The sequence below is a fragment of the Somniosus microcephalus genome, chromosome 1, assembly GCF_052327205.1.
Source record: "Somniosus microcephalus isolate GS21.2 chromosome 1, FLI_Smic_1.0, whole genome shotgun sequence".
NCBI lineage: Eukaryota > Metazoa > Chordata > Chondrichthyes > Squaliformes > Somniosidae > Somniosus > Somniosus microcephalus.
This window is the reverse complement of record NC_140987.1, coordinates 412,107,729-412,124,879: the sequence shown is the minus strand read 5'-3', so window position 1 is coordinate 412,124,879 and position 17,151 is coordinate 412,107,729. Positions and strand designations below refer to the sequence as shown.

Sequence of the window (17,151 nt, the reverse complement as noted above, 5' to 3'; positions counted from 1 at the left end):
ATTGAGTGATGGCACACATCTAGACAAGTTCTCTATAAATAATACCCCCCCAAAAAATAACTATGCCAAACCTCTTAATGCAAAATGCCCATAGTGGTAGTAAATAAATAAGAATGGGAATAAGAAAGGAATGAGAGAGAAACAGATTCAGAGAAAGTGAGGGTGAGAAAGTAGGAGTGTGAAAGTATGGGAGTGCAAGAGAAATTGTGAAAGAGAAAGCAAGAAAGGGTGAGAGAAAATGTACAAGATAGAGTGCAAAAAAGACAGTGAGATAAAGTAAAAGAAAGAAATTGCAAGAATAAAAGAGTAAGGGCTCGATTTTCATTGGGCCGTGGAGTCGGGATTGGAGGCGTGCGGGGGGTTAAATTCCCGAAATCAGGGGTCCCGACACCATCCTGCCCCCAACCCGCCTCCATGCCACTTTCAAAGGAGGCGGGTACCCACCCCGCATTGGAAGCCGCCTCCCCGAGGCGGGAAGGGATTAGTGCCAGTTAACTGCCTGTTAACAGGCAGTTTTTAGCCTAATCCCTATTTTTAAGCTTGAACTGTGGGACTCCTGACGGCTCCAAACCACGCCAAGTTGGAGGAGTCGGGTCGTCGGGTTGAAGGACTTGGAGGGGTCGAAATGTCAGTGTTCAGGTGAGTGATGTGTGCATGAATGCAAAGGTAAGTGTGTTTGGTGTGTCTAAAGTGATTAAAGAAGTGTAAATTACCTTTTCTTACCTTTTCAGCCTTCCTTCCTTTATGTTCGGGGAGTCCCTCATCTCACCGGCACAGAAAGCAGAATGGCTGCGATCTGTCAAAAGTGACAGCCTGCAGCTTTCTGTGAAGGAGAGATTTCTAACTGAGTCTGTGGAGAAGGACTCGTGTTAGAAGTAAGACTGTCAGTGTTTGACAGCTTCAAACAGCTGTGAAACACTGATATTTCATCTGTCAAAAGGTCTTGACAGATGAAATCTCAGTCTGTGACATCACCTGTTGCCGGGCGGCCCTTAATTGGCCTGCTGAGCCCGCTGGGCGGGCTCAACAAGGTCAATCAAGTTAAAATCGCATGGATTGGCCGCATCTCGATGGAGACGGGACTACAACCCCGAAAGTTGTAGTCCCGCCTCCAACCCGACTTCTGAATGAAAATCCAGCCCTAAGAGTGAGAAACGGTGTGAGTGAAAGAGATAGCACATTTTGTGTAGCATATAATAGATTGCTTTTTTTGTCTTATACACAGAAGCCGTTCCTTTCATCCATGCTGGAAGAACGGGTGGACTATGTCCAGGTAGATGAACAGAAGACCCAGGCTTTGCAGAACACTAAGCAGGAGTGGACTGATGTGCGGCAATCTTGTAACCTGTCCAAAACTTTAAAATGACAGATTTTTATTACAACAAAACTTTACCAGCAATGGAATAAGACGCAAGCTAGACCAATATGGCTCTAGAAATAACAGATTGTAGGAGTGAATTGACATTTTTTTTAATTACGAAGTGAAAGTACAATGAAAACAGGCAGCTTGCTCATTGGTGACTCAATCCGAGATACAAAGAATGAACAGTATTTCTAACGATGCCACCGCATTGGTTTATTTTGAGCAATTTTCGGTTTGTGTTTTGACAGCAATGCTTTTGGTCAGGTACTGTGTCAAATACAATTAAGAAGAATGCCAAATGGATTTATTGGCTGCTGGAGTAACCCTTAATTTTTTTTTATTGAAAATCCATTGTGAAGGGTCAAAGGCCATAGTGCAGAGGACACCACCAAGGTTAAAAAAGTGTATGAGAAAAACACGGTAAAATCAGGAAACGCGATTAGCTGACACCCAGCTTGAATTTCAGAAGCCCGCCGATTATCTGAGAAATAAGAGGGTTAAGGAGTTTCATAGTTTTGAAGTAGGATGAGTATGCAATGAGTCCTGATTTCAACACAGTGGAAATGTAGGGAAGTCAAAATTGTGCAGGGCAATATTTCTGGAGCTGAGAGAGAAATAAGACATGAAAGTTGAGAGGAACATTAATTATAGTAGTGTTGAATACACAAGAAGAGAGAATAATCTTAGAGGCAAAGTCTAACAGAGGCAGGCATCAACCTTTCTTGTATCCAGGAGTGCAGAAGAGAGGCCAGAAGAGCCTCTCCATATATGAAAGCAGTATTGAAGTCTTAAACAAATAGCAAGATGTTTCAGCCTTGAGTAAGTGAGCAGGGTGTAACCATTGATATTGATATTTTGAAGAGGTGGTTTCCACCATCTTGGTCACCAAAGACAATGACAAATGTACCAATTTAGTCGTTTGGTTGGACAGTAATCATTTGTAGGCTTAAATTTTTTTTTTTACAGTTTTTGATTTTAGTTTGCATCCTAAGAGTAGGCAAAGAGAAACCTCTATGAAATAGGATTGCAAAAGTTTTTGGAAAGTTATAGTGGAGCTGCTGGACAGTTCCACAAGTCCCAATGACATATTTCCAAATTATCATCACTTTCTAATCAAATTGGAATTTCTGCCTCATTCTAAGTTTCCTCTTTTTGCTGGAATTATTATTACATTTATTGCACTAGTTATCAGGTAACTTTTTTCAGATTGTGCAGAAGTGCTTATTCTGGGTCAACAAAAAAAATAAAAACCAGGTTTATAATTTAACTCAGGAATATAAACTTCAGTGATGATAAAACAAATGCTAGAAATATGAAATAAAAACAGCAAATGCTGCAAATGCACAGCAGGTCTAAAAGCGTCAGAAGCGAGAAAAGACTGATTCATGTCTTGGATAGAGACCCTTTGTAAGAATGAATGAAAAGCCTCCAACCAAAGTATTAGCCTCTTACAGACGCTGGCAGACTGGCTGTGTCTTTCCAACACATTCTGTACTTTTTGTAGAAACATCAGCAGTCGATTGCACCTTTTCAGGAAATGTATGGGTGAATAGATTAAGAGGACTAGCTGTTTGACCCCACCTTAATCAAGCCTAAACCTGGTCCAATCCAATAAAGGTGACATTCCCTTCTCTGGCTAAATAGCAACCTGAAAATTATTCTGCTCTGTTTTCTTCTTCAGCTACTTAAGCAAATCCTTTCTTATAAGCACAAACGTAAATGATGGGCTGGTGTAGGTATGGTTTAGGGTGGTGCAACCCTTGAATAGTCTGAAAATTATTTTATCCTTTAAACCAATGGTACCTCCAAAATAGTTTGAGATATACATGTCCTTTAGATACTTTTTCCCTAACACCATTCATTGCTCTCCTGTTGAGCTCTGGATTTTGTTCCACATAGTACAAGTGAGAAAAGATTGTGGACAGTGGCTAGATTCAGTAGTCAGCTTTTATTTTTCCCCCTGAAGGCACTGATTCTCAGTGAGGTACAGTTTCCAATACCTCACCTAAGTTATTATTCTTCATGTGCTGGACAGTGAGTGTCAACAGACTATTCAAACTAGTGGGGGATGGGGGTTAACATCACAGCTGAGTCCTATTCCATTCTCACCCGAGGTTCATGGATACACACTATTTCCACTGGGGAGTGATCAAATTGCAATGGCCGTGGCTGATTTTTCCTTTCCCAATGCTAGGGAAACATAGGCTAATTATAACATCATAAATGCTGCCCCAACTGTAATCTGCTGGCTCAGCACAGAAGGGGAATTGAACCTGAGACTTATTAGTCTTGAGGGCTTAGCGCTACACTGAGCAATGTCTTTACACGCTAGGCCATTGAGGAGAGCTAGTCGTCAGTCTCAAAGACCCCAGGCAGTTTTAATATGGTGTTAGATAATACAATGACCAGCTCCATGCATGTTAATCTGGAACTATTTGTATTACAATTTCAGTGCTAACTCCTTGTTTTAAATTTAATATTTATGGTGCCATTGTTTTAAAATAATATGAATGCTGGTAATTTGTATTAATGTCTGCCATGTGACCTGTGGGTGCATCAGGGCAAAAAGGGAAGAGATACTTTGATCATATGAACAGAAATAGCAAAGGGACTGAATGTAGCAGTGGGTTACACACTGGAACCTGGGTTAAAATTCAGCTCGGATTGGCGGGTTGAAAGTCTTTGTAGTTTGGCTACAAGAGCCCTACGTGAAAAGAGTTTGGGGAGTCTCAGTTCAGCTCCTAGTGAACATGGGCTACCACACAAAATTATCCTAATTGACCACTAATTTGGCAGTATTTTGCACTATATTTGCAGGCTTTGCTGTGCTGCTGTCCATTGTCAAAACCCCAGTCAACTCTCACTGAGTTGGCGCTACATAAGAATGGTCATTTGGATGAGGTACAAGATGGCTGATGGTATTGGTGAAGCCATACCCCACCCAAAGCCAACACCTCTAGAAGAGGGAAGAAAAATTGGGGAAATTCTTTTTTTTTTAAAAAGATCGTACTGGAGTGAACTTGAGGTTAATGAAAGGGATTGAACAGCACAATGGTTGCTAAGGCGTCATTTTGTGCCCCCTGAAATTTAAGGGGAGATTTTCTACTTTGGTGTTCCTGCCACACATAGGGAACACATAGCAGGAAACTGCACTCCCAGACCGTTATTTTTTTTATTCTTTAATGTTTACCTTAACAAAATTAACTGTGTTGGGAGCGGCAAGAAGAAAATCGCCCCTATAACTCCCAGAAATAAAGAAAATCTCCCCAACTAAGAAAGAGAGCAAAAAGTGAAGGATAAATATCACATTTTAAAATGAAACTCTTTTGCAGCAACATACTGGATTGTTAACCCCCAAAAAAATCGAAAGCAAATTCTTTTTCCAATTTTTCCTCTTTGACCAAAGATAAAGCCACTATTCTAAGTAATGGACAATAGTAGTGCAAGCACTTTCTATTCATTTCAGGAAAATAATAAATTATATATGAACAATCAGATAACTAGAAATAAAGCCAATTATGTCAGTGTTTCATTCAAAGAGCTTGTATCCAAATAGTCATTCCAACCAATGCCAAGATAGCACATCTCTTAGGGGTTGAAATTGCACTGTGCATTATGCATTCATACATTCAGATTAAATTCCTCTGATAGTTTAGCAAAGGCATTACCCATGATTATTATTGCACAGTGCAGTTTCAATGTCTTGCAGACTGAGTCCTATCTATAGTAACAGGTAAATTATCAGAACAGAAATATTTTTACTTCCTTTTTTGGTCTTGATTACATGTAGAGTAAATTTGGCATTAATATTTCATTATTATAAAATATAAAACAGACAGTAAAGCCAAGGATGTATTTTTTTTATGAAAGATGATGTGAACACCCTGCCCATCCACCTCACCAGGTCCAATTAGTTCACACAAGTGACGCTTAGCTGTAGTCTTACTTCTAGGCATTGTAAATATTTCACCCTCTTTTATCATATGGCTTCTCAACTCTGAACCTTGTTATACTGAGGAGGGCAGGTGAGCAGCTGCTTTTGGTGCTAAATACGGTAGGACACTATTTAACTGGTACATTCTACAGTTCTACCACGTCATCACTCATGTCACCTACGTCCATTCTGTGGAAGTAAAAATAATGATACCATATGGCATTAATTTCACTAACTTTTTATCAAAGGTCTTACTTAGTTCCTGACCTCTATCATCCTACTTTATGTAGTTGCCGGGCACCTCCACACAGAAACATGAAGAAAAATAGTTCTCTTAAATAGTTCTATCTAATTGCTCCGGGAAATGTGGAAAAATCCCACCTTCTAAAAGCATTAAAAAAAAAATGAAAAACTACAAATTCTGGAAATTCAGAATAAAGGCATAAAATGCTGTAAATACGCAGAAGATTACTCAGTCTCTGTAAAGAGAAATGACTTTTAGGGTGTGCAGCCTTCATCAAAATTTCTTCCCATCCTTTTAAAATTTGTTTCTATCTTTAAGCCTTCGGGGGGTAAGGGTATTAAGGGATATGGAGCATAGGCAGGTAAATCAGGTTAAGTTACAGATCAGCCATGGTCTACTTGAATGGCAAATCAGGCTCAAGGGGCTGAATGGCCTACTCCTGTTCCTAAGTTCCTAATCTTAACCTAACCCACCCAACAAGAAACAGACAAGATGAATGCTGATAAATTGTATTAATATCAGCTGTGTGACCTATGGATTCATCAAAGCAAAAAGACAAGGGATACTTTGTTCACAGGAACAGAAATAGCAGAGCTGAATGTAGCAGTGGACCTGGATTCAAACCCAACTCCGATTGATGGGATGAAAGTCTTTGCCTCTTGGCTACAAAAGCCTTACTTGAGGAGTTACCGCAGTCTCAGTTCAGCACCGAGTGAACTTAATGGAAAATAAAATCGGCTGTTGTTTAAAATGGGCAGCTGATCCAATCTCGCCAATTTTCCACCAAACATATTGGGTTAAAATGACCCCATTCAGTTCTGATGAAGGATGCAAACCTGAAAGATAAAAACCTGTCTTTTCTCTGTTTACAGCAGATGACTGACCTTTGTATTTCCTTCATCTTACGTTTTTATTTCTAATAACATTCCCTTTTCCAGAGACCAAGAAAAGGAGAAGGGATAGCATTGAATCCCAACTCAGTTAACATCCCAGACAGGCAGGCTATAAATGGAGCCTCAGAAATATAAAGAGCAGCCAAGGACCGCAAGTGTTGGAGAGTGGAGCAGCAAATAGCTGCCATATTGTGTACGTATGACTGCCTAATGGCATCTTCGTGGGAACAGGGATTACAGTGCGAATGACAATAAGGGGTGTGGATGAGTTAACCCACAGATATCAAATGTTGTCTAGTAGCTGCCGAGAAAATAAAAATCGACCCACTTGGAGTTAGCCAAATAAGTAAATGTAAAGTTGCACTGGGCTCGGTAGAAGAAAAAGTCACAAGATCCTTATATTGTTCAAGAAGAAATACATTACCAGTTGTTTGACAGACTAGAGCTTTCTGTCTCATTTTCTAATCTGTTTTTTTTAAAACTACTGAACTGTCGCATGAATAAATTAGTAAAAGAAAATCACATTGTTTAAAAAGAGATTGTTCTTAATAAAGAACAATATAAGGGTTTTTCTCGGTATGAAATATGTGTCTGAATCTTGTTCCTATTTAGCTTGGAAATGATAAGATCAGAAGATAGATGCAGATGAGGAAGTACATTCGACTCATCCTTGCTCACCCATCTAGAAAGGCCTACAGTATCTCATCAGAGCATCCAACTTAAATGATTCCAGGGTTTCCGTCTCCATTTTCCTACTCGGAAATCCATTCCATATGTTGAACACAACTTATGTGAAGACCTCTGGACATCAGTCCAAAATTTGCCACATTGAACTTGTGCCCCCATGTCCCCTTGAAATAGTGCTCTGCATTCATTTTTTCTGTACCATTTGGTATATTATACGACAGATGTTTCACACTAATAGGCAGATAACTACACAGAATTTGCCAAAACTTTTACACAGTTGTGCATCAGAGGCATCCCATTGTTTTGCACCTTTCTATTGTGTTCAGGAAAGGAGGCTTTTTTTTGGAGGAGGGTGGAGAGGGAGTAGTTATTTTGCTGTGCTCCAATTTCCCAGTTCAAAAGCATTACGCAACTATCAACAGGATAGTTAGCCAAAATACCTAATTATGGGGTCCAAAATAAATCAGTTTTCAGAATAAAGGGATTTGACTGGAATCACGGATTAGGAGGAGAAATGGATTGGGATAGATGCAGTTCAGAATCTTCCCCTTGTCTATTCGTCAATTGTAAATATTTGTATATAAGGCTGTGTAAAATATTTCTGTTAAAATAAACTGTGTGTTGTGCTAAACATCTCCTCTACATTGTCTGTAAGTTTAAAGTAACTCTCATTGTGAAGTTAATGGTGTACATGCACTATCTGACTGCATTTTGCAAAAGAAGAAATGATGGACATGGACAGAGGCTGGTGTCGGGAGCAGTGAGACCGGAGACCCAGTGAGTAAACTCACTTTCGCGGGCTGGTGTCGGGAGCAGTGAGACCGGAGACCCAGTGAGTACTTAAACTCACTTTCGCGGGCTTTCTTTACAGAGGCTGGTGTTAGGAGCAGTGAGACTGGAGACAGAGTGAGTATTTAAACTCACTTTCGCGGGCTTTCTTTCACATGCTGGTGTCGGGAGCAGTGAGACCAGAGACCCAGTGAGTGTTTAAACTCATTTTTGCGGGCTTTCTTTACAGAGGCTGGTGTCAAGAGCAGTGAGACCGGAGACCCAGTGAGTATTTAAACTCACTTTTGCGGGCTTTTTACCAATCTCAGACCGGCGGCGGCGTTCCAGAGCCACGTCACGATTCAAAATGTGACGCGGGCAGGAGGGAGCAGCTGATTGGGTGAGTACGGCCAGGGAGTATTTATACTATATAGTTTGACAGTTAAGGTTCATAGTTTATAAAGTTTAGAAGGTCTTAATTTTTTTGTGGTTATAGTTTCTAGTGCTAGTAACCAAGGGCCCTTGAGTATATCATTTAATTGTAGTGTAATTGGTGGTATTGATTTGGTTTAAGTTAATTTAAATTAATTGAAGGGTAAGTCATGGCAGGACAGCTCGGTGCCGAGGTATGCTCCTCCTGCACTATGTGGGAAATCAGGGACACTTCCTGCGTCTCTGACGACCATGTGCGCGGGAAGTGTATCCAGCTGCAGCTACTGGCAGACCGCATTGCAGCGCTGGAGCTGCAAATGGATACATACTGGAGCATTCGCGATGCTGAGGACATCGTGGATATCACGTTTAATCAGTTGGTCACACCGCAGGTAAAGGCTGCACAGGCAGGAAGGGAATGGGTGACCGCCAGGCAGAGTAGTAGATGCAGGCAGGTAGTGCAGGGGTCCCCAGTGGCCATCCCCCTCTCAAACAGATATACCGCTTTGGATATTGTTGGGGGGAATGGCTTAACGGGGGAAGACAGCAGCAGCCAACTTTCTGGCACCGTGGGTGGTTCTGCTGCACAGGACAGGAGGAAAAAGAGTGGGAGAGCTATAGTAATAGGGGATTCTATTGTAAGGGGAATAGATAGGCGTTTTTGTGGCCACAAACGAGACTCCAGGATGGTATGTTGCCTCCCTGGTGCAAGGGTCAAGGATGTCTCGGAGTGACTGCAGAGCATTCTGGAGGGGGAGGGTGAGCAGCCAGTTGTCGTGCTGCATATAGGTACCAACGATATAGGTAAAAACCGGGACGAGGTCCTAAAAGCTGAATATAGGGAGTTAGGAGGTAAATTAAAAAATAGGACCTCAAAGGTAGTAATCTCAGGATTGCTACCAGTGCCACTTGCTAGTCAGAGTAGAAATAGAAGGATATTTCAGATGAATACGTGGCTAGAGGAATGGTGCAAGGGGGAGGGATTCAAATTCCTGGGACATTGGAACTGGTTCTGGGGGAGGTGGGACCAATACAAACTGGACAGTTTGCACCTGGGCAGGACCAGGACCGATGTCCCGGGGGGGTGTTTGCTAGTGCTGTTGGGGAGGGTTTAAACTAAAATGGCAGGGGGTTGGGAACCTGTGCAGGGAAACAGAGGAATGGGAAACAAGGATAGAAGCAAAAGACAGGAAGGAGAAAAGCAAAAGTGGCAGGCAGAGAAGTCAAGGGTTTAAATCAAACATGGCCACAGTAAATAATAGTTCTAAAAGGTCTAAGAGTGTTAAAAAATACAAGCCTGAGGGCTTTGGCCTAGAAATTGGGTATAGCCCCGCTTGAGGCGCTAGAACTGGCGGTGCGCAAAGTTTATAGCCAGACGAAACTTATCGCTGCCTGGCGAGATATTGGGTTGCATCGCCCCCAAAGGGGATTGAGGCGCTAATTCAGCCATTGCACGGTGCTCCTAAGGCGCAAAAGTTCAGGTGCTACTCAATATCGACGCGGACGGGCGCAGCGCAGGTGATCTCAATTACGGGAAACCACGAGACTTCCAGGCGCCGGCCGGCTCTTAAAGGGGTGGGTCAGTCAGCCTGAGCTGCCACACCCAACGCCCTGTAGGTCTCAGAATCGGCGCTCACCCTTCTCTGGCATTAGAAACTTGTTGAGCATGGAGAAGGTTAGACAGAGAGCAGAGCGCTTCAGCACTGAGGCTCTGGACCAGTTGGTGGCTGCAGTTGAGCACCGTTGAGATGTCCTGTATCCGGACAATGGCAAGAGGCCGAATCAGAAGGCTTACCGACGATCTTGGAGGGAGGTTGCTGTGAGGGTCAACTCCAGCAGCATGGCGACCAGGACCCCTGTTCAGTGCAGGAAGAAATTCAACGACCTCACACGGATCGTTAGGGTGAGTGATGGTTTAGCAAACTTCTGATTCCCTCCATCTGCAGCTGACTTCGGGCACCCTGTTGCCATGATGCCCCAATGGCCATCTGTCAGCAAGCACCCATGGCCCTTTCTGGGCACACACATGGACAGATGTCTCAAGGCCTCATGTAAGGGCTCTTTCACCATGGGGGGCATGCGATGATGTCTCAAGGCCTCATGTAAGGGCTCTTTCACCATGGGGGACATGCGATGATCTCTCAAGGCCTCATGTAAGGGCTCTTTCACCATGGGGGGCATGCGATGATGTCTCAAGGCCTCATGTAACACAACTTCCCCTTCTTTCCTCTCCAGGCCAAGCTGGCGGCCAGGCGAAGGGACCACTTTCAAACCAGTGGCGGGCCTCCACAAGTGGTCCCTCTCACGGATCTGGAGGAGAGAGTGCACCAGATTCTTGGAGGACGTCTGTCTGGTCCAGTGACCACTGCATCTGCCGACCCCATTTCCGACAGCGAGGGTAAGACTCTCACCTTTTTCACCTGTTGCCTTCCACTTGGTCCCCCCGCCAGCATCCTTCCTCAGTGTGCAGCCATGTCAGAGCCTTGCCGCAATCTGGCATGCCTTTCCGCAAACCTGTCCTTTTGCTAAAGCCACTCTTCCACTTCCCTGCTTTCAGATGAATCAGCACCAACTCGGGCTCAACGCACTGAAGCTGCCAGTGCCAGTGCCACCGGAGGTGAGGAGCAGGAGGAATCCGGACCAGCCATTGCAGAATCCGGGGAGCGGACACATCGACAGACTGGGGATAGTAGTCCCCTGGAGGGGAGGGGGGGTGCGCTCTGAGGATGAACCAGTTGCCGGAACAAGCGGCATGCAGCAACGCAAGGGGGATAGGCAAGTTCGGCCACCGTCTCCCCGGAGGGCAAGGCAGGTAGTTATGACTGCTGCTCAGAGTGCAGAGGAGGCGCGTCGCCTGGGTGAAATGAGCAAACAGGCCCGGCTCAGACACACGGAGCTGATGGCTGCAGTGGAGAAGATGCCTCAGTCAATAGATACATTGGCTAAGAGTGTGTTGGACTTCGGGGCAACAATGGAGAGGACTCTCCAGGGCTTTGGGGCAACAATGGACAGGACTCTCAAGGGCTTCGGGGCAACAATGGACAGGTCTATCCAGGGCTTCGGGGCAACAATGGACAGGTCTATCCAAGGCTTCGGGCCAACAATGGAGAAGACTATCCAGGGCTTCGGCCCAACAATGGAGAGGACTGTCCAGGGTTTTGAGTCCGCTATGGAAAGGACTGTTCAGGGCTTCGGACAATCCCTGGAAAGGTCTATCCAGGGCTTGTCCGAGGCAGTGGAGCGATCGGCACCTGCCTTGTCCGAAGCAATGGAAAGAACTGTCCAGGGCTTCTCCGAAGCACTGGCACCTGGCACACAGGTCCTCACTGTTGCCACGCAGTCACTTGCCGGCCTCGTCCACACCCAGATTGAGGCAACGCGATCTCTCACTGCAGCCACCCTCTCTGCATCAGTTAGGATCACCCCGGGCCCTTCCAGTCCCTTACAAGGCCAGGAATCAGTGGAGCATGCGATTGTGGCGGGTGAGCCGAGCCGGTCCCCTCAGATAGCTAGTGTGTCGTCCGACCATGGTGCAGGTGTCCTCTCTTGGCAGGAGACCATTGCACATGCCAGCGCTGGGACGTCTGCAGTGCAGCTGCCACCACCTGCAGGGCACACTGCTTCCAGCCATGGTCACATCAAGCATCCTGTGTCCACACCCTCCAAGCCCAGAGGTCGGCCAGGCCGTCCCTCAGGGGCTTCTGCGCTTCCACACAGTCAGCAGGCGTCCCCCAGCCTTGAGCCCGCCACTGGGGTCCAATTATGTAGGAGCAGCAGGGAGGGAAGGGGCTGGCCGCGAAAGAGAAGTCGTTCTCCCTCAAGGGGCCAGTTGTAGAGGGAGGTGCTGAGACGTTTCTTTGTTCAAATTCAAGGACACCCTCACCTGTTGTTATATTTGCAGAAGGTTTGTGGAGTTTTGCGGCTTTGCCGAAGAGTTCACAGTTATTTTGTTAGTTATGGTTTCTGTTGACATGACGTTGTTTTGCTGTAATGAAAGACTTTTGTGACAATAAACAGAAGTTTCAATGTGGCATGGTGCACGTGACTACTTTCAGTGATGCTGGCATTCAGAGGCCGCCAAACATCCAAGGTGCGCAGGAGTTAAGACTCTCATCATTCCGCCAGAGGGGTCTCGAAACGAGTCCTGATGAGCCTCTGACGTATGGCCCTTCCACTTTCAGGAGCCCTTCCATCTTCCTCCTCCTCCTCCGCCTGCTCTTCTTCCTCCTCATCCTCCTCCTCCGCCTGCTCTTCCTCCTCTCTCTCCTCCTCCTCCTCCGCCTGCTCTTCCTCCTCCTCCTCCTCCTCCGCCTGCTCTTCCTCCTCCTCATCCTCCTCCTCCTCCGCCTGCTCTGCTGGTCGTTGAGGGACAGGTGGAATTGGCTGGGTGCGTCGATTCGCCAAGTTGTGGAGCATGCAGCAGACGACGACAATGTGTCCCACTTGCTCCGGCGAGTACTGCAGGGATCCCCCCGAATGTTCCAGACATCGGAAACGCTTTTTGAGAACACCAATAGTGTGCTGTTCACTGTGCCTGGTCGCCTGATGGCCGCTGTTGATCAGCTCTTCTGCTGGGGTGTCGGCCACACGGAGTGTTGTCATCAGCCATGGGCAGAGAGGATAGCCCTTGTCCCCAGTAAGCCAGCCTCGTGTTCGAGCCAGCCCCTCAAAAAGGTAACAAACTGAGGTCAACCGCAGGATAAAGGCATCGTGGCTGCACCCTGGGAAATGCGCGTTGACTGCCATGATGATTTGGCGGTGGTCACAGACCAGCTGCACGTTGAGGGAGTGGAACCCCTTGCGGTTGCGGAAGTCCTAAGGATGCTGGCATGGCGCCCTCAAAGCCACGTGTGTGCTGTCAGTCGCCCCCTGCACCATGGGGAAGTCCGCAATAGAAGCGATACCCTGCGCGCGCTCCGCCTGCTTGTGCAGGGTCAGAGGGAAGGTCATGAATTGACGCCTTCGCCTATAAAGGGCATCTGTAACTTGCCGGATGCAACAGTGGACTGCAAGCTGAGCGATAGTCGCAATGTCCCCAATGGCTGACTGAAAGGATCCGTTGGCATAAAAATTGAGGCCATCAGTCAGTTTAGCGAACACGGACAGAGAGGCCCTGCACTGTTCACGTGGCTGCAGATCCTCAGCAAGCAGGTGGCACAGATCAGTAACAATGTCCCTCCAGAATCGGAGCCTTCGCAAACACTGCTCCTCCGACATGTCAAGGCTTGACACCTGCTGCCTAAAGACCCTCGCAGCATACCGTCGGATTGGCCGACCTCCATTGCCCCTCCTCCTTCTGACCAATCCCGCCCTCTCTCCCGCCGTCTCTCTGCCCCTTCACAGTGTTCAGCCATGAGGCTGTCGCCCTCCAAAGCAGCTCCCATTCCGATGCCAGTTGGTCAAAAGGCTGTTAGGTGTAGTGCTCCAACTGCTTCGGACAGGTTTGAAGGTCCCACTACTCTAAAGCTAAATTCCCAAAACTCTGCTCCACAGTAGCTCGCCAACTCTCTCCAGCAACGATCGCAATGAGCAGGCCAAGTGGCTGAAGCTTCTGCACTAGAGCTGTCCCCTTTAAATAGCGCCCCCCTACTCCGAGAAGGGCCTGCTAGCGCTCCCTCGAACTGTCACGAATAGCGCTAGGCGTTAAGGCTCCGGGCGCCACCCAATATGCGCTCAGGCGCTCAAAAAAGGCATTGCACACTGAAATGACGTCATGATCTGCTTGCGCTCGCAGGCGCGCGCAAACACTTAGCGCAGGCGTTAAATGTATAGTCAATATGCGAGTTGTCGCTATCTTCATAGCAACCGCCCCAACATAGGGTATCGCCCCAATTCTAGGTTGGAATAAACGGCTCTTTTTCCAAGTGGCAGGCAGTGACTAATGGGGTACCGGAGGGATCGGTGCTAGGACCCCAGCTATTCACAATATATATTAATGACCTAGACGAGGGAACTAGATGTAATATCTCCAAGTTTGCAGATGACACAAAGCTGGGTGGGCGTGTGTGCTGTGAGGAGGATGCCGAGAAACTCCAGTATGATTTGGACAGGTTGGATAATAGGGCAGATGTATGGCAGATGCAGTATAATGTGGATAAATGCGAGGTTATCCATTTTGGTGGCAAAAACAGGAAGGCAGATTATTATCTGAACGGCAGTAGATTGGGAAAAGGGGAAGTGCAACGAGACCTGGGCGTCCTTGTGCACCAGTCACTGAAGGTAAGCATGCAGGTGCAGCAGGCGGTTAAGAAGGCAAATGGTATGTTGGCCTTTGTAGCGAGAGGATTCGAGTACAGGAACAAGGATGTCTTGCTGCAGTTGTACAGAGCCTTGGTGAGACCACATCTTGAGTATTGTGTGCAGTTTTGGTCGCCTTATCTGAGGAAGGATGTTCTTGCCATGGAGGGAGTGCAGCGAAGATTCACCAGACTGATACTTGGGATTGCAGGAATGACGTATGAGGAGAGATTGGATCGATTGGGCTTCTACTCGCTGGAGTTTAGAAGAATGAGAGGGGATCTCATTGAAACTTATAAAATTCTAACAGGACTAGACAGACTAGATGCAGGAAGGATGTTCCCGATGGCGGGGGAGTCCAGAACCAGGGGTCACAGTCTAAAGATAAGGGGTAAGCCATTTAGGACAGAGATGAGGAGGAATTTCTTCACCCAGAGAGTGGTGAACCTGTGGAATTCTCTACAAGAGAAGGCAGTTGAGGCCAATTCATTAAATATATTCAAGAAGGAGTTAGATATATTTCTTAAGGCTAAAGGGATCAAGGGATATGGGAAAAAAGCAGGGACAGGGTACTGAGTTTGGATGATCAGCCATGATCTCATTGAATGGCGGAGTAGGCTCGAGAGGCCGAATGGCCTACTCCTGCTCCTATCTTCTATGTTTCTATGTTTCTAAATCATTCTCAAGAATAGGTACATTGAAAAGAAAATTCTACTGCGTTTTAGGTGAAGTTGTCAGAAATTTAAACCACTTGTAAAATCCTAGGGGGAAAAATTGAAAAATCCCCTAGCATTTGGGCACAGCGCCGCTAACGCCTCCTGCGAAATTCAGCGGGAGGTTAGCGGCAGCGGTAGCCAGTAGCTCCCCGCGGCACTGCACGACCTCATCGCCGTGCGCAGCGCCCTGCTTGCGCCCCAGCCGCAAACTTCCCTTGCGTCCCCTGACCTATCGCCCGGCGGTATGTCCGACAGGGTCAGGGGTCGTTTTTGCAGCGGCAGTAGTAAAAGGGGCTGGTGTCGGGCAGCCATTTTTTTTTGGCCGACTGCCAGCTGCTGCCCCCTTCCCCTTTTTTCCTCAGGGTGCCGGCCGCAATCGCTCAGTCTGGCAATCCTCTTGAGTCCCGATCTGTTTTCACGGCACCCTGCTCCCCGGTGCTCTAGCAGGGCCCCGATGCGCGCAGCGCTAGGCTCCTTCCCTTTAATCAGGGGAGGAGGCTTGCAATGATGCAGTGCTACGTGCCACCATGTGCGGTGCTGTTGCACATAGCGCCGCAATCTTCAGTAGTAGCGCCCCAAGAAGGAGGTGGCGTGCTTCCAGTAGTGCTCCACCTCCTGCTCCAATTACTGAATTTCCGGCGAAGAAGCGCTAACTTTTTTGGCGCGCTAAAATTAGCGCCCCGGCGACGTTAACGCCCCAAAAGGGGCGCCACCCAATTTATCCCCACTAAAGTTTTACCAGATTCTGTTTATAATATTGGTGAAGGAAAGGAAATAATTGAATCAAGTTTGATCCCTGGTCTGTACCAAGTTATTTGATTCAGCTAGGCAGGCCTGTAAGTGTTATTATAAGCATCAGTGCCTCTGGGCTGGAAAGGAGGGGAAATCAACCTGGGCTCCTATTCCTGAAGGCTGTCCAGACCTCTACTGGAATGTATATACATACGGATATTGGGTGTGGAAAAGATGATGCTCTCCACAATTGATTAACTCACTGTCTAGGTTCACAACTTGCAGAATTGGGACTTTTACGAAGTACGAGAAGGCTGCAAGCACCCATGGAATCATACCCCCAACATGAATCAGTGTTTCCAAGATAGGAGGACAGAAAATTGGGAATAAGTAAAAGCAAATGCATCTTTTTACTATTTCTAACACTTTTGATAGCTGCCTGAATGTGACAGTTAAAAGTTAGGTAACTGCTTATACTGTTGTAACAACCAGCATCATTCTTCATCTCAGAGAACCAAGCAATGTATCTTGGTTGGAAAGGATTGTGAACCCTGCTTAAGCAAGATAAGTGACAGGAAGAAGTAGAAGTCCCTCAATGCTGTACTTCTTTTGCAGTAATTAAAATAGATCCATTTAACATTAGGGAATATTTGCAGGGTTGACTATTCATGAGGCAAGGTTACCATTGTGGCAGAACCACTGAATGACTCTGGCTAACTGTACATAATTCTCTTTAACGATGTTCTAACACCAGCCTAAGCCTGTACCATTGTGTTAGGCATTACTGTGTTTTGTATATAGAGTTTGCATGTACGGGGCGTGGCCCCTTTAAGAGCGCGGGAAAACGCGGGCAAACGCGATGACGTCACGTCGCAAACCACGTGACTGCCGAGGCAGTCCTCGTGGCATCTCTGTTGAGTAAAGACCTGTTTCATTGTTCTCCTGCGTCGATCTCAATTATTCGTAGGAATTCGGCAATTCCTACACCATCGCATTAAAGAAAGAAAGAACTTGAATTTATATCGTACTTTTCACACCCTTCAGACATCCCAAAGTGCTTCACAGCCAATGAATTACTTCTTGAAGTGTAAGCATTGTTATATATGGAAATGCAACAGTCAGGTTGCATACACTAAGAGCCCACA

At 46.4% G+C, this 17,151-nt stretch overlaps 2 protein-coding genes across 3 annotated transcripts in view; both read left to right on the top strand.

Moving 5' to 3' along the window:
* The window catches only part of gab3 (GRB2 associated binding protein 3), a 127,184-nt gene extending 119,432 nt beyond the window's left edge, over positions 1 to 7,752 (top strand). For both annotated transcript variants that reach the window (XM_085999158.1, XM_085999148.1), the window contains exon 10: positions 1,226 to 7,752. In XM_085999158.1, coding sequence (XP_085855284.1) covers positions 1,226 to 1,366 — 141 coding nt within the window. In that variant the 3' untranslated portion in view covers positions 1,367 to 7,752. The remainder of the gene's footprint in view (positions 1 to 1,225) is intronic.
* Positions 7,753 to 7,837: 85 nt separating this feature from the next.
* Positions 7,838 to 12,500, top strand: LOC147125202 (uncharacterized). Its single transcript, XM_085999171.1, has 2 exons — positions 7,838 to 10,719; positions 10,879 to 12,500. The coding sequence occupies exon 2, from the start codon at positions 10,879 to 10,881 to the stop codon at positions 12,154 to 12,156; it is 1,278 nt and encodes a 425-aa protein (XP_085855297.1). The 5' UTR covers positions 7,838 to 10,719; the 3' UTR covers positions 12,157 to 12,500.
* The last annotated feature ends 4,651 nt before the right edge of the window (positions 12,501 to 17,151 follow it).

What these genes read in the sequence shown, in the direction of transcription:
- LOC147125202 (XM_085999171.1), top strand. Translation starts at nt 10,879, where the DNA reads ATGAATCAGCACCAACTCGGGCTCAACGCACTGAAGCTGCCAGTGCCA.